General features: G+C 43.9%; 1 protein-coding gene across 1 annotated transcript in view; it reads left to right on the top strand.

Annotated features, from left to right (window-relative positions):
* LOC135557580 (cation-independent mannose-6-phosphate receptor-like) overlaps nt 1–25,903 on the top strand; it is a 41,988-nt gene that overhangs the window by 5,332 nt on the left and 10,753 nt on the right. Inside the window, 33 exon segments of the mRNA XM_064990990.1 lie at nt 1,429–1,553; nt 2,085–2,183; nt 2,716–2,848; nt 2,960–3,071; nt 3,263–3,368; nt 3,555–3,714; nt 3,895–4,090; nt 4,203–4,306; nt 4,459–4,623; nt 6,216–6,362; nt 6,575–6,724; nt 6,879–7,019; nt 7,127–7,277; nt 7,460–7,637; nt 7,786–7,901; nt 11,463–11,622; nt 11,926–12,102; nt 12,240–12,341; nt 12,665–12,766; nt 12,869–13,043; nt 13,213–13,386; nt 17,747–17,896; nt 18,200–18,375; nt 22,344–22,431; nt 22,552–22,761; nt 22,882–23,012; nt 23,123–23,226; nt 23,355–23,485; nt 23,675–23,871; nt 23,954–24,080; nt 24,264–24,395; nt 24,714–24,976; nt 25,627–25,842. Of these exon segments, the coding sequence (XP_064847062.1) occupies nt 1,429–1,553; nt 2,085–2,183; nt 2,716–2,848; nt 2,960–3,071; nt 3,263–3,368; nt 3,555–3,714; nt 3,895–4,090; nt 4,203–4,306; nt 4,459–4,623; nt 6,216–6,362; nt 6,575–6,724; nt 6,879–7,019; nt 7,127–7,277; nt 7,460–7,637; nt 7,786–7,901; nt 11,463–11,622; nt 11,926–12,102; nt 12,240–12,341; nt 12,665–12,766; nt 12,869–13,043; nt 13,213–13,386; nt 17,747–17,896; nt 18,200–18,375; nt 22,344–22,431; nt 22,552–22,761; nt 22,882–23,012; nt 23,123–23,226; nt 23,355–23,485; nt 23,675–23,871; nt 23,954–24,080; nt 24,264–24,395; nt 24,714–24,976; nt 25,627–25,842 (4,898 nt within the window).

Raw genomic sequence — 25,903 nt, 5'->3', positions numbered from 1 at the left:
TGGGTGGAGTTAGAACGTTGCCTGTCAGAAGTTTTACATTGCAAGTTTACTTTTAATCCCTCTAACGGCATATTTTAAGACATGGCATATGAGGGTGCAGTGAGATACCCAATGGGGTAGACCATACTTTTCTCGTCAAGGATTTTGAAAAAAATTCTACTTAAAAACTGGAAATCAGATGATCTTCCATCACTACAACGGTGGATTAATCCAATTTAGTTGTATTTAAATATTGAAAATTGTGGGCTACGGAGGAAAATAGAACAATGCAATTTAAAGGAGAGAGAGTGCTACAACTACTGGAAAGTTCCAGGGGAAGGATGAGATGGAGTGTGGTTGTGAGATACGTGATGTGTATGCTTGCAGGGGGAACATGTGGGTTTGAGCAGGTGTGACGTCATTGATTTTAGTTGAAATTTGTGTGTGTCTGTTCATTGTCTTTTGTTGATTTATGGTTTGAGGAAAAAAATAAAATTGAACAAAAAAATAATCTAGGTCACCTCTAGTAATTTATCTTACTGGGTCAGCTGAGTAGCAAATTGTCAGCTCCAGGCTCTGCTGAGTAGCTTTCGTTTATGACATGGCAGATATCTAATGTTATATGAGCGATAAAGTATGGTGCAGCGAGCAGTAAGGGGATTACAATGGAACTTGTGAGTGTGACCGTGTTCAATAACACAGAGGTGGATACAGTCACTGCAATCAAATTACAGTACAATCAATAAAAGCTAATAGTGGCGTCTGTTTATTCAGTACTATCTGGGACAAGCGGCAGAACATGTTTAAATAGACTAGCGATGGTTACCTACAGCTTTGCAGTTGGTGCTGCACCCTAAACCTCATCACTTATCTCTGAGAAGGAGTTTTCTGCCGTGAAAAGCAGTTAGTCCTTGCTGTATTCTGCCCCTGGGAAACAGAAGGTCCAGCCAATGTGGTTAGAGGGGAATAACTGGTTAGAACTGGTCATAAAGTTTGTTCTCTCTGCTCTGTTCTCTCTCCAGTTGGAGTTGAACTGTATGTATGGAGCCTGCCCAGGGGCCGGGCTGTTGGCAGACCAGACAGAGATAGGCAGTGTTGTCCAATGGGTCATATTCCCATGCTATTTATCTCTCAGGGCTGTACACAGCCAGACAGCTCGGCAGAAAAAATGTCCTCGGCTACTTAACCTCCCTGACCCTGTGCCGTAATGCTTTGACCCCACCACTGTAGGGACTGTGGGAGTTGGTGGAGGCTTCAGATTCAGTTGAAATCTATATTAATCATCCGCTAGAAACCACTGGGAAAGTTCTGGGTTTTGGTGAACTGTTTGTTTTGTAGGTAGTGCACTGTTCAGTATAGCCGACTGAAATAAATCCTTCAACAATAATCTTTTAGCGTTTGCATGTTTAAAGAGGCATGCGTTTCTCACTCATCCACTTCTATTTCCAGGTGATCTGTCCTTGAAGAAGGCGACTGAGAGCAGCGTGATAGATTTCAACAGCACTGAGAAGTGCCCAGGCAGTAGTGGGACTAATGTCCAGAGCAGCATCAGTCTCCAGTGTGGGAAGACAATGGTAAAGTCATCCAGTCGCACCTGTCATTACAAATGAAGAGTAGTCATGGAAATAATACGTATTGAAGGCTGCTTGTTAATTTCCTGTCAGATCACACTTGTGGGTTTAGGTTGAGAAGGATTTTACCGCAAAGCATGTCTGTTCTTTGTCAGTCTGGTGGTGAAATGAAACAACAAACACTGTGGTGGTCTCTTTTTATTGAACATATTTAAGTTCTCTCTACAAACAGAAGCGTGAATGAAACATGATATTAAATAGCATACAGTGATGTAATATCTTTAGAATGAATACCTGGCCTGCTTATTGATAAGCAGTGGTGTGTAACCATGTGATTGCAGTATTGACAGTGATCATAGCTGGAATGGTAGCTTTGCAACAGAACAAAAACAGTTTTATGGTAGCCCAGTTCCTCTAGTGATGACATACAAGGAAGTCACTACATGTATTGAAGCAGAGAGGAGATGAAACTAACTGTCATGTCATATGTCAACTAAAACTATGTTTTTGCTCTTACCCCCCTCCCCCCCTCAGGGAACACCAGAGTTTGTAACTGTGGCCCAGTGTGTTCATTACTTTGAATGGAGAACATATGCAGCCTGCAAAAATAATAAATACAAGCCCGATAAAGAGGTATGTCTGAATAGTGAAGTGCAGCGGACACAACAGGATGTGTGTGTCACCTCTTAGTGGTTTGAATGTAGGCACGCGCGCGTGGCAGTGTGTGAGGCCGCAGTGGTCTCCATGTGTGGGGGGAGGTGAGTCTGTGACTGGCACATTCTCCACTGTGGAAATGTCACTCGCTGTCTCTTGTGTATTTTTATTTATTATTGAACCTTGATTTAACTAGGCAAGTTGGTTAAGAACACATTCTTATTTACAATGACAGCCTGGGTTAACAATGGGTTAACTGCCTTGTTCAGGGGAAGAACGACATATTTTTACCTTGTCAGTTCGGGGATTCAATCTAGCAACCTTTCAGTTACTGGCCCAATGCTCTAACCACTAGGCTACCTGTAGAGAGAAAAAAATAATTAAGAAATGTGTTTTCATTTAAATATGAACTCATTCCACTATTATATTGGACTTCAGTTACAGTATGTGCCAAAACACATCGGAAACTCTTCCTGTCATGTTGTAATTCTACCCTTTTAACTCTGTCTAGGTCCCCTGCTATGTCTTTGACACGGATGGGAAAAAGCATGATCTGAACCCACTCATCAAACTCACAGATGGTTACCTGGTGGATGACTCCGATGATGAAGTTCACTTTTATATTAACATATGCAGAAGCCTAAGTAAGTTTCTTTAATAGTAGTAATTATCTTGTGATTAATTGAAGATGTTTGTGCCAGTGGTTTTTCTTATTGCTTCGTATTGTGACAAAAATGGCTCTGCTTCCTCCCCAGACCGTCCAGGGAGCCTCTGCCCCGCGGGCTCTGCTGCCTGCTTGACCACCAGCAAGGGCTCCTTCAGCATGGGCCTACCCACCACCCAGCTAGAGCTGGAATCCAGTGACAGGTATAGCCATGCTAATGCTAACCTGTCCACGCACAAAGACCATGCTAACCGCTAGCTAGCATCCTCTGTCTCTAGCGTACCTCAAGCTTGATAATTGCTGTGCGACCTTCATGCTGACCGGTTATCGACCTGCCCCAGAGCTGCGTTGCCTTTCTGAATGGCTGATTTCTCTCTTTTTCTCACCGTGCCAGATTGAGGCTGCGATACGAGGAAGCCCCGGACAGCACGCCGGACTTCTGCAGCGGCCACACCCCTGCTGTCACCATCACCTTCATCTGCCCCTCACGCAGGCAGGAGGTAAGAGAGACCTGGGTGTCTGACCCATGGGATCATCCATTGGTCAAACCATACTACAGAATTAACACATAGAATAGTGGTAATTCATCAAATAGAAGTATGCTCCACATGTCAACCTACACGTATTAAAGTACAATATCTCCTTAATTTTGATTGTGTGTGTGACCTTTGACCTTGTCATTGCAGGGTACTGACCCCAAGATGACAGCCAAGTCCAACTGCAGGTATGAGGTAGAGTGGGTGACAGAGTATGCCTGCCACAGAGACTACCTAGAGAGTCACAACTGCACCCTGACCAGCAAGCAGCACGACATCAACATAGACCTCACCCACCTCACCCTTGGCTGTGAGTCCGCCCAGCCCCACACACAGGCTTTGCGAAACATTTGATGCTATGCATAATCATCTAATTCTAATTCTCACTGACTAATTCAATTCACAGTTGAAGCCAGTTCCTCTAACAGTGAATGATAACGTGTTGAGATACACGTAACTAATATCATTGTGTCACGTTCTGTGTGTGTAGCTACAGACGACCCCTATATGGCTGAGGCCAAGAGCAGCGATGGGAAGGACAACTATTTCTACTACCTGAATGTGTGCGGGGAAATCAAGGCAGGAGAGTGTGGTGGCGACCCGCACTATGTGTCCGCTTGCCAAGTCAAAGCAACGGGAGATCAAAGCAAAAAGATAGCTGGGAGATACCACAATCAAACACTAAGGTTGTTTTAATAGGAATACATATTTCCTCTTCATCTCTCGCCATCTCAGCTTGTCTCTCCTTCTCTTTGTAATTTGGAACATTACTCAACGTTTTGTTTCGCTCTATCCCAGGTACTCCGATGGCGACCTGACACTGATCTATCCAGATGGGAGCAGGTGCAGCTCTGGCTTTCAGCGCATGACCATCATCAACTTTGAGTGCAACAAAACAGCGGGTGAGCATAACCCATAGCATGCCTAAGGAGAAAACAACAAGGCCCTTTTGTAAATGAACAATACTTTCTTCCGTAGAGGTCACTCGCCTAAGTCTTGTCCATCACATTCTCATTATTCCTCTTCCTCATTTCCTCATTTGTGTGATTCACAGGAAACGACGGCAGAGGCTCGCCTGTGTTCGCTGGTGAAACAGACTGCACCTATTACTTTGACTGGCAGACGGCTTCCGCCTGTGTCGAGAAGGAGGAGGAGGATCTACTCTGCAGGGTCAGCCAGTATAAACACTATGACCTGTCCCCCTTAACACGCTACCCTGGTAAGATGGAGTCCTGGTTAATCTCTATTCACAGAGAGATGTTGCATGGGCTGTAGCAGACATAGTTTGAGTTTGAGTTTATTTTTATTTTTACAGGGACAGTGCACATTAATCAACGTTTCAGTAAAAGTGCCGGTTTTAGCCAGCCGGCTAATTTTCAACCGCAGTCCCTGGGCAGGTTATTAAAAACAATTACAATATAGACAATAGCAACATAGAACAAGCAAGACATAGCAACATAGGACAAGCAAGACGTAGTATACAGACAGAGCAACATAGAGCAAAAAGCAGCAAGACAAAATTCATAAAAGCAACAAAGTGTTTCCACACCTCACAAGCTACAGACAACAGACAACATGGAAAGCGGCAACACACAGCTAGGGACCATGTTCACAAATCTGATTGACCATTAGCCATGTCTTCAAGCATTTTGTGAAAGTGTGATATGTGGTGCAGTTATGTGTGTCTGATGGCAGTGTATTCCAGACATGGGAAGCTCTCACAGAGAATGCAGATTTACTAAAGGTGCTTTTCCTTAGGGGAACTATACAGTCACCTCTCATGGCAGACCTTGTGGATCTGCTGCCATATGTCTGGGTTTTCTGTTTAACAAAAATATTGAGTGGAGGGGGAGCCAGGCCATTAAGGATCTTGAATACAAGACATGCGTCGGTGTATTGCACAAGATTTTCCCAACTCAAGAGCTCATGCTTTCTAAGGATGTGACACTGATGATGGCTATTGGGCTTCCTATCAAGCACTTTGAGAGCCTGTTTGTAGACAGACTGAATAGGTTTTAATGTTGTACAGCAAGCTTGGGCCCAACTAGTCAAGCAGTATGTTAAGTGGGGGAGTATCATAGAGTTGAAGTACAGTTTTGCTACCTCTGTAGTCAAACAATTTCGTATAAATCGGAAATTAGCTAGGTTGAATTTAGTTATTTGAATTACCTTTTTCACATGCTTTTTAAAAGAGAGGTTGGAATCAAGTATGATGCCAAGGTACTTAAAATCGGATACCACCTGGAGCTTCTCCCCTGACACATAGACATCTGGCTCAGTAGCATCTGTTGCCCCCTTTGTGAAGAACATGCAAACAGTTTTTTTCACATTGAGATGCAAACACGAGTCACTGAGCCACTTTGTAACCTGGACTATTACAGTAGTGAGTTCTTGTGCAGCTTGTTGTTTGCTCTTTGCATGCACATATATCACTGTATCATCTGCATACATTTGAACTTCAGACCCAGTACAGACAGAAGGCAGATCATTAATGTACAGGCTGAACAGGAGGGGCCCCAGTATTGACCCTTGGGGCACGCCCACATCATAGCTACGATAGGGCGACAGCTCATTGCTCACTCTGACACACTGAGTTCTGCCTTCAAGGTATGATTTCATCCATCTCAAGGAATCAGGGGAAAAGTTGAATAGTACTGAAATGTTGTGTTGAACATCATTATTTATGAATGTAAATGCCCAGGACCTGACTTCCAATTTTACACTTGAAGTGAAAGTGATCCGAGCCCAACACATTTAAATATGGAGGTTACACCACGTAACATTCTGTACGTGGTGTTATTTGTCTTTCAGAGTCTGAGTCGGCCCAGAACTGGGAGGCTGTGGACGCCAACGCCTCCAAGTCAGACAAAATGCGCTTCTACGTCAATGTGTGTCACAAAGTCCTCCAGCAGGGGGCCACCAGTACATGCCCCGAGGACGCTGCCATCTGCGCCGTGGGTAAGTCTGGAGAAGATCTGGGTCTGTTTTCATAAAGCATCTCAGAGTTGGAGTGCTGATCTAGGATCAGTTTAGCCATTTAAATGATGAAAGAACAGGGGGACCCGATCAGTTCTCCTACTCTGAGATGCTAATCTATACAACGCGTTCTATCAAATCTGAGAAACAAAGATATTTGTTGTCCTTAACATGTATTCAATCCTCTCTTTTAGGAAAAGACAAAGTTGTCAGCTTGGGCAAATTCCTGACCTCCCCGACAAAAAGAAATGACAGCAACGACATACGCCTGGTCTACACAGAGGGAGATGAATGTAGGAAGAACATGAAAGTGAAGAGCATCATGATTCTGAAATGCAAGCCAGGTGAGTGTTCGATAGACTTGTAAGTTAGCTGCAGAGTTGAAAGTGAACAAGGAAGTGCCTGAAAGTGGAGCTAGCTAGCGTTCAGTCTACTTGTTCAACTCCTCCTAACTTTCGTTGTGTATTCCCCCCCCCCCAACCCTCCTGTCCTCTCCAGGTGATCTAGAGAGTGCTCCCATCATGCGGCACATGTCCAGTGATGGCTGTGTGTATGAGTTTGAGTGGTACACGGCTGCAGCCTGTGTTATGTCCAGGACAGTCGGGGACAACTGCAAGGTGGAAGACCCCTAGCTGGTAGGTCACGGACCCAGTGGACCCAGATGCCTACCAGCGATGGTGATATGATACACTATTGGCTGTTTAATGCAATAATACCACTCACTCTCTTTTGTCTTCTCTCTACAGGATTCTCATTTGACCTGTCCCCCTTGTCTAAACCCGGAGGAGGCTTTTACAATATGTCCAACGGAGATTATGACTATTTCATTAATGTCTGTGGCTCTGTCACTGCAGCCAAATGCCCTCTGAAAGCCGGGGCCTGTCAGGTGGACCAGAGGCATGTTTTATCATACTAAATAAATCTTTATGAATATAGAGGAGGGGGACATGCCCACTAACAGTAGTAGGAAAAGCTTGTATCTGGGCTTTGTACATGTGCTTTAGAGTTCTGACGAATGTTTGAGGTGGACTTAATGTTTTAGCTTCTGTTCTTCTGTTCGGTGTGTCTGTCTGCTACAGTGGCTCGAACTCATGGAGCCTGGGGGAGTTTAACTCTCAGCTGTCCTACTATGACGGGATGATCAAGCTGTCCTACAGCAACGGCTCTCGGTACAACAACGTGCAGCACACACTGCGCTCCACCATGATCTCATTCCTCTGTGACCGAGAGGCCGGCGCCGGCAAGCCTGAGTTCCAGGTACTGATTGGTTCCTGCCATGTGCTGCTGACAGAGCTCATCCAATCTCTAATAAGTAGCTCCTCGTATGGTTCACTTATGCGGTGATTAAACTGTAAAATCATTTACCATGAATATACCACTTTCATAACCATATTGATCCTCACAGGTTGAGGACAAGTACACCTATAACTTCAGGTGGTATACATCCTACGCCTGCCCAGAGAGGCCACATGAGTGTGTGGTGACAGACCCCAATACACTGGACCAGTATGACCTGTCCAGGTGAGACCCCTGCACAAGGATATGTTATGACTAGAGCCGGGAATCTTCCCGAACCATAAAGCTTGATCTGGAAAAACTCCAGGTATAGACAGTAACCACGTTTTACATGCACACTAATATCCCGTTATTATTCGGGTTACTCAAGTATTCTGTTTTTGAGTTGACGCATATAATCATCATATCCCATTTACAGTAACCCGAAAAAGCTTGTATCCTGGTTATGAGAAACCTGGATAAGATGCCTGGGATATGCTATCTTAAACGGGATACTGTGGCATGTAAACATCTTGTTTTTCGCCGTCTGAACAGGCTCTGTTTTGCATAGTGTGGGTGTTGTGTGATGTTTTAATCTGATTGTCAAACAAATAACTTAAAGTAGGCTACTTGCGCAGTTACTGCATATCCACCATAATAATATACTTTTCTCATACTCCGTACTGGACCGTATAGCCTACTGGCTACTTTCCCCTTGGATTTAGGAACGTTTCTTCTTGTACTTTCCGACATTTGGTAGGCCATATTATGTTTTCCTACTTTTGGTAGGCCATTTGTTTGTCAACTATACTGTCCTACCAAGCAAAAAGGCAGTAACTGCTCATTTGGTCGAAAATTAGTTAGTAATTTTTGCTACATTAAATACATGCTTAATCACGTGGACAAGTATCCTCCCTCGTATTGTGTTTTGGAGAAAATGGGGGTTATGTTAACAGTAACTGCATAAAGTGAATGTGAAACCAAGGTAAATAAAAGCCATTTTTCTCAGTTCCCCACTACAGTGCCTTGCGAAAGTATTCGGCCCCCTTGAACTTTGCGACCTTTTGCCACATTTCAGGTTTCAAACATAAAGATATAAAACTGTATTTTTTTGTAAAGAATCAACAACAAGTGGGACACAATCATGAAGTGGAACGACATTTATTGGATATTTCAAACTTTTTTAACAAATCAAAAACTGAAAAATTGGGTGTGCAAAATTATTCAGCCCCCTTAAGTTAATACTTTGTAGCGCCACCTTTTGCTGCGATTACAGCTGTAAGTCGCTTGGGGTATGTCTCTATCAGTTTTGCACATCGAGAGACTGAAATTTTTTCCCATTCCTCCTTGCAAAACAGCTCGAGCTCAATGAGGTTGGATGGAGAGCATTTGTGAACAGCAGTTTTCAGTTCTTTCCACAGATTCTCGATTGGATTCAGGTCTGGACTTTGACTTGGCCATTCTAACACCTGGATATGTTTATTTTTGAACCATTCCATTGTAGATTTTGCTTTATGTTTTGGATCATTGTCTTGTTGGAAGACAAATCTCCGTCCCAGTCTCAGGTCTTTTGCAGACTCCATCAGGTTTTCTTCCAGAATGGTCCAGTATTTGGCTCCATCCATCTTCCCATCAATTTTAACCATCTTCCCTGTCCCTGATGAAGAAAAGCAGGCCCAAACCATGATGCTGCCACCACCATGTTTGACAGTGGGGATGATGTGGTCAGGGTGATGAGCTGTGTTGCTTTTACGCCAAACATAACGTTTTGCATTGTTGCCAAAAAGTTCAATTTTGGTTTCATCTGACCAGAGCACCTTCTTCCACATGTTTGGTGTGTCTCCCAGGTGGCTTGTGGCAAACTTTAAACGACACTTTTTATGGATATCTTTAAGAAATGGCTTTCTTCTTGCCACTCTTCCATAAAGGCCAGATTTGTGCAATATACGACTGATTGTTGTCCTATGGACAGAGTCTCCCACCTCAGCTGTAGATCTCTGCAGTTCATCCAGAGTGATCATGGGCCTCTTGGCTGCATCTCTGATCAGTCTTCTCCTTGTATGAGCTGAAAGTTTAGAGGGATGGCAAGGTCTTGGTAGATTTGCAGTGGTCTGATACTCCTTCCATTTCAATATTATCGCTTGCACAGTGCTCCTTGGGATGTTTAAAGCTTGGAAAATCTTTTTGTATCCAAATCCGGCTTTAAACTTCTTCACAACAGTATCTCGGACCTGCCTGGTGTGTTCCTTGTTCTTTATGATGCTCTCTACGCTTTTAATGGACCTTTGAGACTATCACAGTGCAGGTGCATTTATATAGAGACTTGATTACACACAGATGGATTGTATTTATCATCATTAGTCATTTAGGTCAACATTGGATCATTCAGAGATCCTCACTGAACTTCTGGAGAGAGTTTGCTGCACTGAAAGTAAAGGGGCTGAATAATTTTGCATGCCCAATTTTTCAGTTTTTGATTTGTTAAAAAAGTTTGAAATATCCAATAAATGTCGTTCCACTTCATGATTGTGTCCCACTTGTTGTTGATTCTTCACAAAAAAATACAGTTTTATATCTTTATGTTTGAAGCCTGAAATGTGGCAAAAGGTCTCAAAGTTCAAGGGGGCCGAATACTTTCGCAAACACAAAGATATAAAACTGTATTTTTTGTGAAGAATCAACAACAAGTGAGACACAATCATGAAGTGGAACGACATTTATTGGATATTTCAAACTTTTTTAACAAATCAAAAACTGAAAAAAGAAAAAAATTTGCACGCCCATTTTTTCAGTTTTTGATTTGTTAAAAAAGTTTGAAATATCCAATAAATGTCGTTCCACTTCATGATTGTGTCTCACTTGTTGTTGATTCTTCACAAAAAATACAGTTTTATATCTTTGTGTTTGAAGCCTGAAATGTGGCAAAAGGTCGGCAAAGTTCAAGGGGGCCGAATACTTTCGCAAGGCACTGTATATCTCAACATCAACTGTTCTGAGGAATCTGCGTGAAATCAGGCCTTTGTGGTCAAATTGCTGCAAAGAAACCACTACTAAAGAATACTTTCGCAAGGCACTGTATGAGCAGTTACTGCCTTTTTGCTTGGTAGGGCAGTATAGTTTGTTAGATATATGCAGCTTCTCTTCTGTCATAACTTGTTCCCCCAGAAGACTAAATAAAGATGTGTTCACCAGAATAACGTCTTACATTGAAAAAATGAATATATTCGTGATCTAGTTGACACTGGTCTGTTTCATTAAGGGAATGCAACAACTCCAAAACAGATTGTTCCTGTGCAAAATGTCCAAATGTCAACAGTTTGACCGGTTTTATGGAAGTGAAAAGCTGAGAAAACGAAACACTTTACTGATAACCTGAAGTCTTATCTTGGCTGCATATTTGATGTGTTTTGAAATACTGTCTGCTTGCATAAGTGTCAAAGATAACACGTTATATGTGCATTCACATTTTCTCCACTCCTGTTCCCTGAAATGTTTCAGTTTCTGTTCCATTTAATCCATATGAACTTAAATGAGGAACATTCTGTTTATTCATGAATACAGGGATACTCGTGAGTGGGATATCAAAGGTGCATGTAAACCGCTTATCCCGAATAAAACCTTAAGCGGGATATGAGTTACTGTTCGGAATACTGTGTGCATGTAAACGTGGTCAATGACTACGGCTTAGAATTTGTACTGGTCAGGTCATGGAAAAACTCCCAGTCCTAGTTAAGTCCGTAGAAGGCAGACATGAAATAATATTTGAGGAATAATGTGTGTAACCCTCCTCTCTGTCCTCTCTCCCAGTCTCTCCCGGTCTAGTGGAGGGAGGAACTGGCAGGCCATGGACCTGTCTGACCCTAACAACCTGAGGAAGTACTACATCAATGTGTGTCGTCCTCTGAATGCTGTGCAGGGCTGTGACCGCCAAGCCTCTGTCTGCCAGATGAAATACCAGCCTCAGCAGGTTAGTGTCAGAGCTGTGGGATATCCTGTAGGATGAGTTTCACACACTCGGATGTGTGCTAAACACTGTTTGGGTCATGGAATGTCAGTTTCACAATTTCTGACAATAGCTCATTAATAAACAGTATTTAAAAGGTTCTGAGACTATTCCTAAAAAATTATTACAATTTTAGTTGTTGATATAAATTGAAGGTAAGGTTGGTAGTATCCCTCTTCTGGTTCTGGTAGCCATCCACTGTGGGTCTGTCTTAGTACTGGACTGTAGCTCGATGTGACTGGACTTTCTCTGTGTTGTTGTCATCAGGGCATTCTGTCTGAAACAGTGTCTGTCAGTAATATGGGCCTGGCTAAGAGAGGTCCAGCGATCGAGGAGAAGGATCGCCTGCTGCTGGAGTACTCAGACGGCTCCGAGTGCATCTCAGACGGCCTGAAACTCACCTACACCACACGTATCCACCTGGTCTGCTCCAGAGGATTTGTGGTAAGTGGAATGGCATATTTTTTTTTTTTTTGGGGCCCTGTGTCAAAAAGAAATCAGATTTAGTTGAATCTTTTATGTCATTATGTCTGCCTAGGATTGTAACACTGCGACGTGCCTGTCTTTTTCTGTATTTGCAGTCGTCCGGCCCTCGTTTCCTCAATTATGGGAACTGTACTGCCAACTTCATGTGGGAGACCGGGGCAGCTTGTGCCATCAGTACTGCTGACGACCAGAACATGGTGAGCTGTTACATTCCACATCAACTGGATGCATTATAGTGTTTGTCATGATGTCTAACCTAACATAGCAGGTGTAAAAGAAATGCCTGAGTGGGGTTTCTTTCTAGTAACTGTCGGAGGAGGTTCTCTTCACTGTTCAACCAATCCAGTAAACGTGGAGGAGTTAAGATGGAGTTTCGCTTTGTTACGGCCAAAAGCGGACGTTGCGTCACAGGCTCTCTTTCCATTTCCCCTGAAATGGGCGCATGATGTTTGTAAAGACCTGTTTTAGATTGGCCGAGGTCTCATCAATCATTTTTCTTGATCGTTCTATTGTATGGCAGACCTGCTCTGTGAGGGATCCCAACACTGGCTTTGAGTTCAATCTGCTTCCTCTGGCCTCCAAGACTGGCTACAAGGCTGAAGGCAATGGGAAAACCTTTGTGGTAAGTCACAGTCAAGCACTCTCAGTGTTGTGGCCTCAGGTAATAGCAGAAATTGTGAATAATGTGCATTTTCCAATCCATTTCCCCGGGCTTTCCCCCCAGGTGAATATCTGTGGCGAGGTGGCAGAGTGTGGGAAGGACCAGGGGAAGCCTGTAGCTGGGTGTGAGCTGGACAATGGCCTGGTTGTTGGTCCTGTGGGAGTGGAGAGATCTCTACAGTACTCTACTGATGGCCTGCTCACACTCACATACAAAGGAGACATGAACAAGCCTACAGGTACATTCAATGGATCCAACCATCATCACTCACTAAGGGCTAACCCTGGGGGCTCCATTAGCATTGCTGGAATATGGAAGTCTGAACGAAATGCATGTTGTGACACTAAAGTCAGGTTATGAATGTTTTAGTCTGAGCACTAACTTGTTTCCTCCCTCTCCCCCCCCAGGCACCAGGGACACCTTCACCATTAGTTTTGTTTGTGACCAGGACGCCCACCTCGGCACTCTGAAACTGGTCCGAGAGGAGCTCAGCTCGTCCACACTCGTCACACACGATGTCTTATTTGAGTTTTCCACAGCCCTGGCATGCATCCCTGCCCCTGTGGACTGTCGTGTCACTGGTAGGAACAAAACTGTTAAGGCAGCAGTTCCCAAACTAGGGGTCGCAAACCCATGTGGGGTCCAAAAAACACATTTTGTATAAAGAAATGTATCTCAAAATCATTGTAATGTGGTTAACCTTCAAAATCTAAGATTTGTTTTTGTATTGAAATCTAAAATATACAATTCCACCATAGAGAGCCCTTAGATGCGTGGGAAAAGGCCGCAACTTGACCGATGAATCATTCCGATTCAAGCGCAAAGTCAAGTGGGGCCTCTCAAGCTGTCATGTGACTGAATGCTGTAGACAATGGTTTCACGGGTCACTACAGAGGACTTTTGGTTCCTGACTCAAAGGGAATAATACCCTGCCTCCCCCCACAGAGCGTTAAAACCCATGGTACCCTTCGCCAGCTCATATCTGTGTGAAGCTGGATTCAGATCTAAGGTCTGCATTAAAACCAAGTATCAATCCAGTTTTGATGTGACAGCAGAGTTGCGGTGCGCACTGTTGACCACGCCCCCTGACTTTGAGAAGCTCTGACGTGACATTTTTATTTATTTTACCTTTATTTAACCAGGTAGGCAAGTTGAGAACAAGTTCTCATTTACAATTGCGACCTGGCCAAGATAAAGCAAAGCAGTTCGACACACAACGACACAGTTACACATGGAGTAAAACAAATATACAGTCAATAATACAGTAGAAACAAGTCTATATACGAGGTGAGATAAGGGAGGTAAAGGCAAAAAAAGGCCATGGTGGCAAAGTAAATACAATATAGCAAGTAAAACACTGGAATGGTAGATTTGCAATGGAAGAATGTGCAAAGTAGAAATAAAATTAATGGGGTGCAAAGGAGCAAAAATAAATAAATTAAATACAGTATGGAAAGAGGTAGTTGTTTGGGCTAAAATATAGGTGGGCTATGTACAGGTGCAGTAATCTGTGAGCAGCTCTGACAGTTGGTGCTTAAAGCTAGTGAGGGAGATAAGTGTTTCCAGTTTCAGAGATTTTTGTAGTTCGTTCCAGTCATTGGCAGCAGAGAACTGGAAGGAGAGGCGGCCAAAGGAAGAATTGGTTTTGGAGGTGACTAGAGAGATATACCTGCTGGAGCGTGTGCTACAGGTGGGAGATGCTATGGTGACCAGCAAGCTGAGATAAGGGGGGACTTTACCTAGCAGGGTCTTGTAGATGACATGGAGCCAGTGGGTTTGGCGACGAGTATGAAGCGAGGGCCAGGCGAACGAGAGCTTACAGGTCGCAATGGTGGGTAGTATATGGGGCTTTGGTGACAAAACGGATTGCACTGTGATAGACTGCATCCAATTTGTTGAGTAGGGTATTGGAGGCTATTTTGTAAATGACATCGCCAAAGTCGAGGATTGGTAGGATGGTCAGTTTTACAAGGGTATGTTTGGCAGCATGAGTGAAGAATGCTTTGTTGTGAAATAGGAAGCCAATTCTAGATTTAACTTTGGATTGGAGATGTTTGATATGGGTCTGGAAGGAGAGTTTACAGTCTAACCAGACACCTAAGTATTTGTAGTTATCCACGTATTCTAAGTCAGAGCTGTCCAGAGTAGTGATGTTGGACAGGCGGGTAGGTGCAGGTAGCGATCGGTTGAAGAGCATGCATTTAGTTTTACTTGTATTTAAGAGCAGTTGGAGGCCACGGAAGGAGAGTTGTATAGCATTGAAGCTTGCCTGGAGGGTTGTTAACACAGTGTCCAAAGAAGGGCCAGAAGTATACAGAATGGTGTCGTCTGCGTAGAGGTGGATCAGAGACTCACCAAGGCTTGGGCGAGTTGCTGTGGGGGGTGCAGTGCTGTTTACCGGGGTAGGAGTAGCCAGGTGGAAAGCATGGCCAGCTGTAGAAAAATGCTTATTGAAATTCTCAATTATGGTGGATTTATCAGTGGTGACAGTGTTTCCTACCTTCAGTGCAGTGGGCAGCTGGGAGGAGGTGTTCTTATTCTCCATGGACTTTACAGTGTCCCAGAACTTTTTTGAGTTTGTGTTGCAGGAAGCAAATTTCTGCTTGAAAAAGCTAGCCTTGGCTTTTCTAACTGCCTGTGTATAATGGTTTCTAGCTTCCCTGAACAGCTGCATATCACGGGGGCTGTTCGATGCTAATGCAGAACGCCATAGGATGTTTTTGTGTTGGTTAAGGGCAGTCAGGTCTGGGGAGAACCAAGGGCGATATCTGTTCCTGGTTCTAAATTTCTTGAATGGGGCATGTTTATTTAAGCATTTAAAAAAATATCCAGGCATCCTCTACTGACGGGATGAGATCAATATCCTTCCAGGATACCCCAGCCAGGTCGATTAGAAAGGCCTGCTCGCTTAGAAAGGCCTGCTCGCTGAAGTGTTTCAGGGAGCGTTTGACAGTGATGAGTGGAGGTTGTTTGACCGCTGACCCATTACGGATGCTGGCAATGAGGCAGTGATAGCTGAGATCTTGGTTGAAGACAGCAGAGGAGTATTTAGAGGGCAAGTTGGTTAGGATGATATCTATGAGGGTGCCCGTGTTTAAGGCTTTGTGGAGGTACCTGGTAGGTTCATTGATAATTTGTGTGAGATTGAGGGCATCAAGTTTAGATTGTAGGATGGCTGGGGTGTTAAGCATGTTCCAGTTTAGGTCGCCTAGCAGCACGAGCTCTGAAGATAGATGGGGGGCAATCAGTTCACATATGGTGTCCAGAGCACAGCTGGGGGCAGAGGGTGGTCTATAGCAGGTGGCAACGGTGAGAGACTTGTTTTTAGAGAGGTGGATTTTTAAAAGTAGAAGTTCAAATTGTTTGGGTACAGACCTGGATAGTAGGACAGAACTCTGCAGGCTATCTTTGCAGTAGATTGCAACACCGCCCCCTTTGGCAGTTCTATCTTGTCTGAAAATGTTGTAGTTTGGAATTAAAATTTCAGAATTTTTGGTGGTCTTCCTAAGCCAGGATTCAGAGACAGCTAGAACATCCAGGTTGGCAGAGTGTGCTAAAGAAGTGAATAGAACAAACTTAGGGAGGAGGCTTCTAATGTTAACATGCATGAATCCAAGGCTATTACGGTTACAGAAGTCGTCAAAAGAGAGCGCCTGGGGAATAGGAGTGGAGCTAGGCACTGCAGGGCCTGGATTCACCTCTACATCACCATGAGGAACAGAGGAGGAGTAGAATAAGGGTACGGCTAAAAGCAATAAGAATTGGTCGTCTGGAACGTCTGGAACAGAGAGTAAAATGAGGTTTCTGGGGGTGATAAAATAGCATCAAGGTATAATGTACAGACAAAGGTATGTTAGGATGTGAATACAGTGGAGGTAAACCTAGGTATTGAGTGATGAAGAGAGAGATATTGTCTCTAGAAACATCATTGAAATCAGGAGATGTCATTGCATGTGTGGGTGGTGGAACTAATAGGTTGGATAAGGTATAGTGAGCAGGACTAGAGGCTCTACAGTGAAATAAGCCAATAAACACTAACCAGAACAGCAATGGACAAGGCATATTGACATTAAGGAGAGGGATGCTTAGTCGAGTGATCAAAAGGGTCCAGTGAGTAGAGAGGTTGGTTGGGGGTCACAGCGATTTAGACAGCTAGCCAGGCCATCGTTAGCAAGCTAGCATAGGATGGAGATCTGTTATTAGCCACCTCTTGCGTTCCGTCAGTAGATTAGTGGGGTTCCGTGTGGTAGAGGGGATTAATCCAAATCACACAACAACAAAAAAACAATAGATATAGTTATAGAGGCCCAAGAAGAAGAAAACATTACAAAATAATAATAAATGCATCAAGCACACCCATCTCATTAGTGGTGGTAAGATAATGGTGCTTTCAAGACATCAGTGATCTTTCAGGTCAGAACTTTAGAAAAAGGCAAGAGTTCCCGAGTTGGAATTCCGAGTTCGTTGACCGTTCAAAACGATATTTCCCAGCCGGAGCTTGTTTTTTACGAGTTGAATGCTCGGAAGTCTGAGATTTCCTAGTTCCCAGTTGTTTTGAACGCGGCATTCGAGACATGTTAGACCAATTTGCAATTGACTGTCATAGCCCCACATTAAATGTACTGTATGTGATAGTGAGGTGAGAAGACAATCAGAAATACTGTTATAATTTTTAGCAATTGACTACCCAAATAAAAAAGTGAACATTGTCTGTAAGTGACATATTTCTTTCAACGTGATTGGGATCGCTTGAATTTTGAGAACCCCTGTATTAATGTCTTCAAAACGGTATCGATGTCTTCAGTATGGCTCTAAAGTGGCATATAATTTTATTCACTTTAGAAAACTCTGGTCATACAAATGGGTCTTCATATTAATTGAAAGATATTGTTCAGCTTCTCATCCTGGATTCACAGAGTGATTGTTGTTCTACTCTTTCAGATTCCCACGGTAACGTGTATGACCTGAGTCACCTGAGCAGGGACAGTGACGACAGTCCCTGGGTGGCCATCGACACGTCTGAGCAGGCCAAGGAACGCCGCTTCTTCATCAACGTGTGTAAACCTCTGCCTCCAGTCCAGGGATGTCCCGGTGAGTCGCATGCAATTAGCCTATGTGAAGGCCAGGCAATGAGTCATCGCTTGGCCTTTACGAGGATAAAAAGGGTGCTGTTCAATCGGTATTAATTGATTTTCAGCTTTTGCTTTTGACTACATGCATGTGTACAGTATAGAAGAGTGTTTAAGTGTTTCAGTCAGACTGTATACTAACAGATGAGTGTCTTGTCTTTTTATACGTTTGTACCACGAAGGAGTCGATTAGTTTATCTCTCCGTGTGTGAGGTGCTGTCCGTGTTAATGCCGTCCTTTGCTAACTGTCTTCCTCCGTCTGTAGATGTTCTCCTGGGTGCATGTGGTACCTTGGAGGGTAAAGGTGTGAACCTGGGCTACATCCAGTCCAGCCCCCAGGTGGCATCTGACGGCTCCATCAGCATCGTCTACCTCAACGGCGACCGCTGTGACAAAGGCCACCACTCTACACGTATCATCTTCCAGTGTGACGACAACCCTGTGAGTGACCTACACTTGCTCTCTATAGGAATGCTCTTCCATGTTATGGCCGTAGAGTGGCAAGAATCTGTTTGAAATGTTACTTATCGATGTTGCTGATCCCATTTACCATATATGTTCCTTCCTAATCCCTACAGTACCAGTCAAAGTTTGGACACTGTTAGAGGAATTCAATTCCTATATGTTTAATACCCAATTAAATTATTACACTCAGCCCATTTCTAAGGATTTGTAAGAAACTTATTTGCATAAAATGGACGGAGACCAGTCTCAAAATCGAGCACTAGCGTTTATTCTCGAGAGTACTGAACATGATACATGATACAACAGGTTAGCCTAGTGGTTAGAGTGTTGGACTAGTAACCGGTAGGTTGCAAGTTCAAACCCCCGAGCTGACAAGGTACAAATCTGTCTTTCTGCCCCTGAACAGGCAGTTAACCCACTGTTCTTAGGCCGTCATTGAAAATAAAAATTTGTTCTTAACTGACTTGCCTAGTTAAATAAAGGTGAAATAAATAAATAAAAAATAAACTGAAAATGATGTCATTAGTTTTCGAACTGTCCCGTCTCTCCTCCACTCCGGTACAATGGCAGTATAGTTCTCAAGCCTTCCAACATCGTCTCCCACCAATTTAGATAATTTATGACCAAGCCAAGGTCTTCCTGTGTAGATAAGCATTCTAGCCTGTCTGACGACAAGTTAATTTGTTTCTACCAAGGAACAGACAGTCATTGTTCTAATTCTTGATTATAATTACACACATTATATTCAGTACTAGGATTAAAATAAAATTCATACATCTATACTGTAACATAATAGTATTCTGATTAGTCAGTCCTGATTTGAAATGTATACATAATTAGTCATTATTGATAAAACAAATCCCTTAACAGACACACCTACTCATTCTAGGGTTTTTCTTTATTTTTTAAAACTATTTTCTACATTGTAGAATAATAGTGAAGACATAAACTATGAATTAACACATGGAATCATATAGTAACCAAATAAGTGTTAAACAAATCAAAATATATATGCCTTGACAGCCATTCTTTGCCTTGATGACAGCTTTGCACACTCTTGGCATTCTCTCAACCAGCTTCACCTGGAATGCTTTTCCAACAGTCTTGAAGGAGTTCCCATTATGCTGAGCACTTGTTGGCTTTATGCTGAGCACTTGTTGTCTGCTTTTCCTTCACTCTGCAGTCTAACTCATCCCAAACCATCTCAATTGGGTTGAGGTCTGGTGAATGTGGAGACCAGGTTGTCTGATGCAGCACTCCATCATTCTCCTTGGTCAAATAGCCCTTACACAGCCTGAAGGTGTGTTGGGTCATTGTCCTGGTGAAAAGCAAATGATAGTCCCACTAAGCGCAACGCAGATGGGATGGCGTACAACTGCAGAATGCTATGGTAGCCATGCTGGTTAAGTGCCTTGAATTATAAATAAATCACTGACAGTGTCACCAGCAAAGCACCATCACACCACTTCTTCCATGCTTCACGGTAGGGAACCACACAAGCGGAGATCATCCATTCACCTACAGTACTCTGCGTCTCACAAATACACAGAGGTTGGAACCAAAATTCTCAAATTTGGACTCATCAGACCAAAAGACAGATTTCTACCGGTCTAATGTCCATTGCTTGTGCTTCTTGGCCCAAGTAAGTCTCTTATTCTCATTGGTGTTCTTTAGTAGTGGTTTCTTTGCAGCAATTTGACCACAAAGGCCTGATTTCACGCAGATTCCTCAGAACAGTTGATGTTGAGATATACAGTGCCTTGCGAAAGTATTCGGCCCCCTTGAACTTTGCGACCTTTTGCCACATTTCAGGTTTCAAACATAAAGATATAAAACTGTATTTTTTTGTGAAGAATCAACAACAAGTGGGACACAATCATGAAGTGGAACGACATTTATTGGATATTTCAAACTTTTTTAACAAATCAAAAACTGAAAAATTGGGTGTGCAAAATTATTCAGCCCCCTTAAGTTAATACTTTGTAGCGCCACCTTTTGCTGCGATTACAGCTGTAAGTCGCTTGGGGTATGTCTCTATCAGTTTTGCACATCGAGAGACTGAAATTTTTTCCCATTCCTCCTTGCAAAACAGCTCGAGCTCAATGAGGTTGGATGGAGAGCATTTGTGAACAGCAGTTTTCAGTTCTTTCCACAGATTCTCGATTGGATTCAGGTCTGGACTTTGACTTGGCCATTCTAACACCTGGATATGTTTATTTTTGAACCATTCCATTGTAGATTTTGCTTTATGTTTTGGATCATTGTCTTGTTGGAAGACAAATCTCCGTCCCAGTCTCAGGTCTTTTGCAGACTCCATCAGGTTTTCTTCCAGAATGGTCCAGTATTTGGCTCCATCCATCTTCCCATCAATTTTAACCATCTTCCCTGTCCCTGCTGAAGAAAAGCAGGCCCAAACCATGATGCTGCCACCACCATGTTTGACAGTGGGGATGATGTGGTCAGGGTGATGAGCTGTGTTGCTTTTACGCCAAACATAACGTTTTGCATTGTTGCCAAAAAGTTCAATTTTGGTTTCATCTGACCAGAGCACCTTCTTCCACATGTTTGGTGTGTCTCCCAGGTGGCTTGTGGCAAACTTTAAACGACACTTTTTATGGATATCTTTAAGAAATGGCTTTCTTCTTGCCACTCTTCCATAAAGGCCAGATTTGTGCAATATACGACTGATTGTTGTCCTATGGACAGAGTCTCCCACCTCAGCTGTAGATCTCTGCAGTTCATCCAGAGTGATCATGGGCCTCTTGGCTGCATCTCTGATCAGTCTTCTCCTTGTATGAGCTGAAAGTTTAGAGGGATGGCAAGGTCTTGGTAGATTTGCAGTGGTCTGATACTCCTTCCATTTCAATATTATCGCTTGCACAGTGCTCCTTGGGATGTTTAAAGCTTGGGAAATCTTTTTGTATCCAAATCCGGCTTTAAACTTCTTCACAACAGTATCTCGGACCTGCCTGGTGTGTTCCTTGTTCTTTATGATGCTCTCTACGCTTTTAACGGACCTTTGAGACTATCACAGTGCAGGTGCATTTATATAGAGACTTGATTACACACAGGTGGATTGTATTTATCATCATTAGTCATTTAGGTCAACATTGGATCATTCAGAGATCCTCACTGAACTTCTGGAGAGAGTTTGCTGCACTGAAAGTAAAGGGGCTGAATAATTTTGCATGCCCAATTTTTCAGTTTTTGATTTGTTAAAAAAGTTTGAAATATCCAATAAATGTCGTTCCACTTCATGATTGTGTCCCACTTGTTGTTGATTCTTCACAAAAAAATACAGTTTTATATCTTTATGTTTGAAGCCTGAAATGTGGCAAAAGGTCGCAAAGTTCTAGGGGGCCGAATACTTTCGCAAGGCACTGTATCTGTGTTACTTGAACTCTGTGAAGCAGTTATTTGGGCTGCATTTTCTGAAGCTGGTAACTCTAAAGAACTTATCCTCTGCAGCAGAGAGAACTCTGGGTCTTCCTTTCCTGTGGAGGTCCTCATGAGAAACAGTTTCATCATAGTGCTTGATGGTTTTTGCGACTGCACTTGAAGAAACTTTCAAAGTTCTTGAAATGTTCTGGATTGACTGACCATGTCTTAAAGTAATGATGGACTGTCGTTTCTCTTTGCTTATTTGAGCTGTTCTTGCCATAATATGGGCGTGGTCTTTTTTCCAAATAGGGCTATCTTCTGTATACCACCCCTACCTTGTCACAACACAACTGATTGGCTCAAACGCATTAAGAAAAAAATAAATTTAAAAAAATAAAATAAATTATAATTGGTTACTACATGATTTCATAGTGTTGATGTCTTCACTATTATTCTACAATGTCGAAAATAGTAAAAATAAAGAAAAATCCTTAAATGAGTAGGTGTGTCCAAACTTTTATCTGGTACGCTATATTTTTCATGCTTGGTTCATTTACCAACAGGGCTCTCCTGTATTTGACCGTCAAGACGGCTGTGAGTATGTGTTCATCTGGAGAACCTCCGAGGCGTGTCCTCTCACCAGTGCAAAGGGTAGGTTTTGGAGGAGGAGGCTGCCATGTTTAGTGTCCTGGCTCTGGCTAAGACTGGTACTTTTCTCCACCAGTGTCATCATCGTGCTTAAGGTAACTCTCCTCTCCCTGACTCCTGCAGGTGAAAACTGTAAAGTCAAGGACCCCAGAAGTGGCTACATGTTTGACATGAGTTCCCTGTCAGGGAAGGACTACATGGTGAAGAGTGGCCAGTACCAATACCACTTCTCTGTCTGCGGGGGGCTTAAGAGCGGGATCTGCACACACAAAGACACAGGAAGTGACCAGGTGTCAGCCTGTCAGGTGAAAGACAGCACCCACAGAATCGCTGGTATGTAAATCTGTCCAGAAATATCTTGAGTTGGTTCAACTCCTTTATAAAGCGTTGATGTTCTTTCGGTAGTAATTGATAAAACCTCCTGAGAAATGTCTGGTTGATTATTCATCACAGGGATGGCCTCACAGACTCTGAGCTATGTTGGAGATCAGATCGTCCTCAACTACACTGGTGGGGAGACATGCCACAAGATCTACCAGAGATCCACAGAGATCTACTTCTCCTGTCATCCTAAAATGAACCCTGTGAGTCGGAGTGAAGCTCCAGAGCAAACGTGTATTATGACATCTATGCTCGTCCCAAAGTGTTTGTGAATGTGGGAGTTACTGGGTTGTTGTGGTGTTTCTGCCTGTAGGGGGTGCCAGAGTTCATCAAGGAGACTGCGGAGTGCACCTACCTGTTTACCTGGCGTACTGCTCTCGCCTGTATCCCAGTCAAGACTACCAGCTGTTCCTACCAGTATGGATAGTCCTATTCCATTCTGGGAGCTCTCTTCCCAACACAACCTCCTCTTCCTCCCAGACAATGACTAGTTCCCCCTTTGTCAGTTATTTCCGACTGACTGTTCGGTATTTTTCCCCACACAGAGATTCTAATGGGAACTCGTACGACCTCTCTTCTCTGGCCCTGGACTCCAGAAACTGGGTGGTGGAGACCAGCACTGGGAAGCAGGAGCGCTACTACATCAACGTCTGCAAGTCTCTGGTGCAACAGGGGGGTAAGTGCCTATCCTCAACACCAGCATCCGTTATATGAAGGACACTGGTGGTTCCTGTGTAGCTTTAATTGACCCATTTGTGTGAACAAACATCAACCTTCTCGTAAAGTCTTCAGTTTGAATGTGGTGCAATTATGCTCGCCTTCTGAACCATGGGATACATCTTTCTTTCCTCTCCTCGTGTTGTAGGCTCCTGGAAGTGTCCGTCCAACGCAGCGTCCTGTCTGAAGAGCGGGGAACACTATGTGAGTCTGGGAGAGGCCGAGTCGGCGCCACAGTGGGACCAGAACATCCTGGTACTCAAGTACACCAACGGAGAGTTGTGTCCCGGCGGACAGAGGAATAAGAGTACCATTGTACGCTTCAAATGTGACCGGGACAAAGTGGTAAGGGATCATAGACATCAGACACACACACACGTAACACAGGCTGAGTAGACTGAACATGTTTTTCCCGTCCCTGCCCCAGGACTCGAGGCCTACACTGATAACGGCCATAGAGGAGTGTGTCTACACCTTTGTGTGGTTCACTGCAGCCGCCTGCCCCCTCAACAGCACCCAGCACGGAGATTGCAGAGTCACCAATCCAGTCACCGGTTAGTCACACTGCCTGTACTAGGCCATGTTACCATTCTGAAAAGGTATTTGCATTAAGTATGATTAACGTAGGATCTCAGTGCAGTCAGGCAGGCCACTGCAAAGAGTTAGTGAGCAACTTCTCCATGTGCTATTGTTTTGTTTTGACACCTGTCTGTACTGTGCTGCCCTCCTGACCCCAGGCCACCTCTTTGACCTGAACGGACTAAGCCAGGAGGGAGGCTACACTGTGTACGACAACCTGGACCCTAGGAAGATGTTCCGGCTCAACGTGTGTGGGGAAATAGCCAACGCAGGCTGTGGACCAGACACCGGTACAACAATGTTATATCTCACAGGCTCTGGTTTGGCTGGGAAATCTCTGCCCCTTACTGGTAAAATCCTGATTCCCACAGCAATCATTTAACAGTCCTGCCAATGTCAGCTGGTCAGCAATGATGAGGTCACTGAGCCATGGACCAGACACGGGTCCCAAGACAGCTGTTTAAAGATTAAACCCACTTTTCAAGAAGATGGTGGTTCATGCAGCTGGGTTATGTAATGGGCTTTGTCTCTGCATAAAATGTAGTCCCTATTGTCTTGAAATGTATCAACGAAGACGGTCACTTATGGTCGTTTTGATGTGTGTGCAGGTGTGTGTATCAAGGACACCAAGAGTGCTCTGAGTGGTGGGCGGGCCAGCAAGGAGCTGTCATACCTGGACCAGGTGGTGGAGCTAACCTATGAGGGCGGGGCTGTGTGTGCCGCCAACCCCGCCCTCACACACAAGAGCATCATCAGCTTTGTGTGCAAGGCCCACGGTGAGGCCAGCACGGCGCCAGTACTGGTGGACTCGGACAAGAACACGTGCACACACTTCTTCTCCTGGCACACGGCCTTGGTGTGTGAACACCAGGTAATGACCGGTGGCGCTTCCCAATTCCAAAACAACCCGTAGCCTCCTACCCCTTAAACTTAGTAGATCTGAAAGAATTGGATAGATGTAACCATTATGGCAATTTGCCTTTTGATACGCTAGCTGGAATTTCTTCAACCGTGCTTACCAGTCATGCCATACAGATCAGGCAACCAGTGAGTCCTTGATGTAGAGTCATTTCAAACAAGTCAGTGTGCTGCTTGATAAGGTAGCAGTGTGGTAGACATCAGATAGAGGCCCCATCTACTGTAACTGATCACTGAGGCTCACTGTCTGTGTTGACTAACTAAACTAAGTAGTTCATGTGCTATTTCCGTAAATGACTCTACTGTTAGTTACCACTATGAGGTGGAAGAAAAAAGGCAATGTGAGTACATCCTGTTTAGTCTGCTGAATGGTAGACCATTAGAGATTACTTGTATGTTGAGTTTAACCTGACATATAGAGGTGTACAAATCTTAACAGCTGTCCATTTTGCATTAGAATTGGTTTACTGTGATAGGTGTATTATATCTGTACATTTTTGTAATAGCGACTTTAATATTTAAACATCAACTTTGCTGCCTGTGGTATGCCTTTTGTCCTTGCTAGCCCCCTCGTCTGTCTCACAATCGTGATGTGTTCCGTAGGTCAAGTGTTCAGTCCTGAACGGCTCTACCCTAATCGACCTGACCCCTCTGATCCACGTGACGGGCTACGACACAGCCACCAACGAGGACCTGGTGGACAAGGACCAGTCCCCTGACTTCTACATCAACATCTGCCAGCCCCTAAACCCCATCCCTAGGGTCACCTGTCCCCCAGGGGCCGCTGTCTGCATGGACCCAGTTCAAGGACCCCCCATAGTGAGTCTCCAAACACAGAAACATGCGCGCGCACACACACACACACACACACACACAGCAG

The sequence above is a fragment of the Oncorhynchus masou genome, chromosome 16, assembly GCF_036934945.1.
Source record: "Oncorhynchus masou masou isolate Uvic2021 chromosome 16, UVic_Omas_1.1, whole genome shotgun sequence".
In the NCBI taxonomy this organism is placed as follows: domain Eukaryota; kingdom Metazoa; phylum Chordata; class Actinopteri; order Salmoniformes; family Salmonidae; genus Oncorhynchus; species Oncorhynchus masou.
The sequence above is the reverse complement of the archived record's forward strand: the minus strand, read 5'-3'. Positions and strand labels throughout refer to the sequence as shown.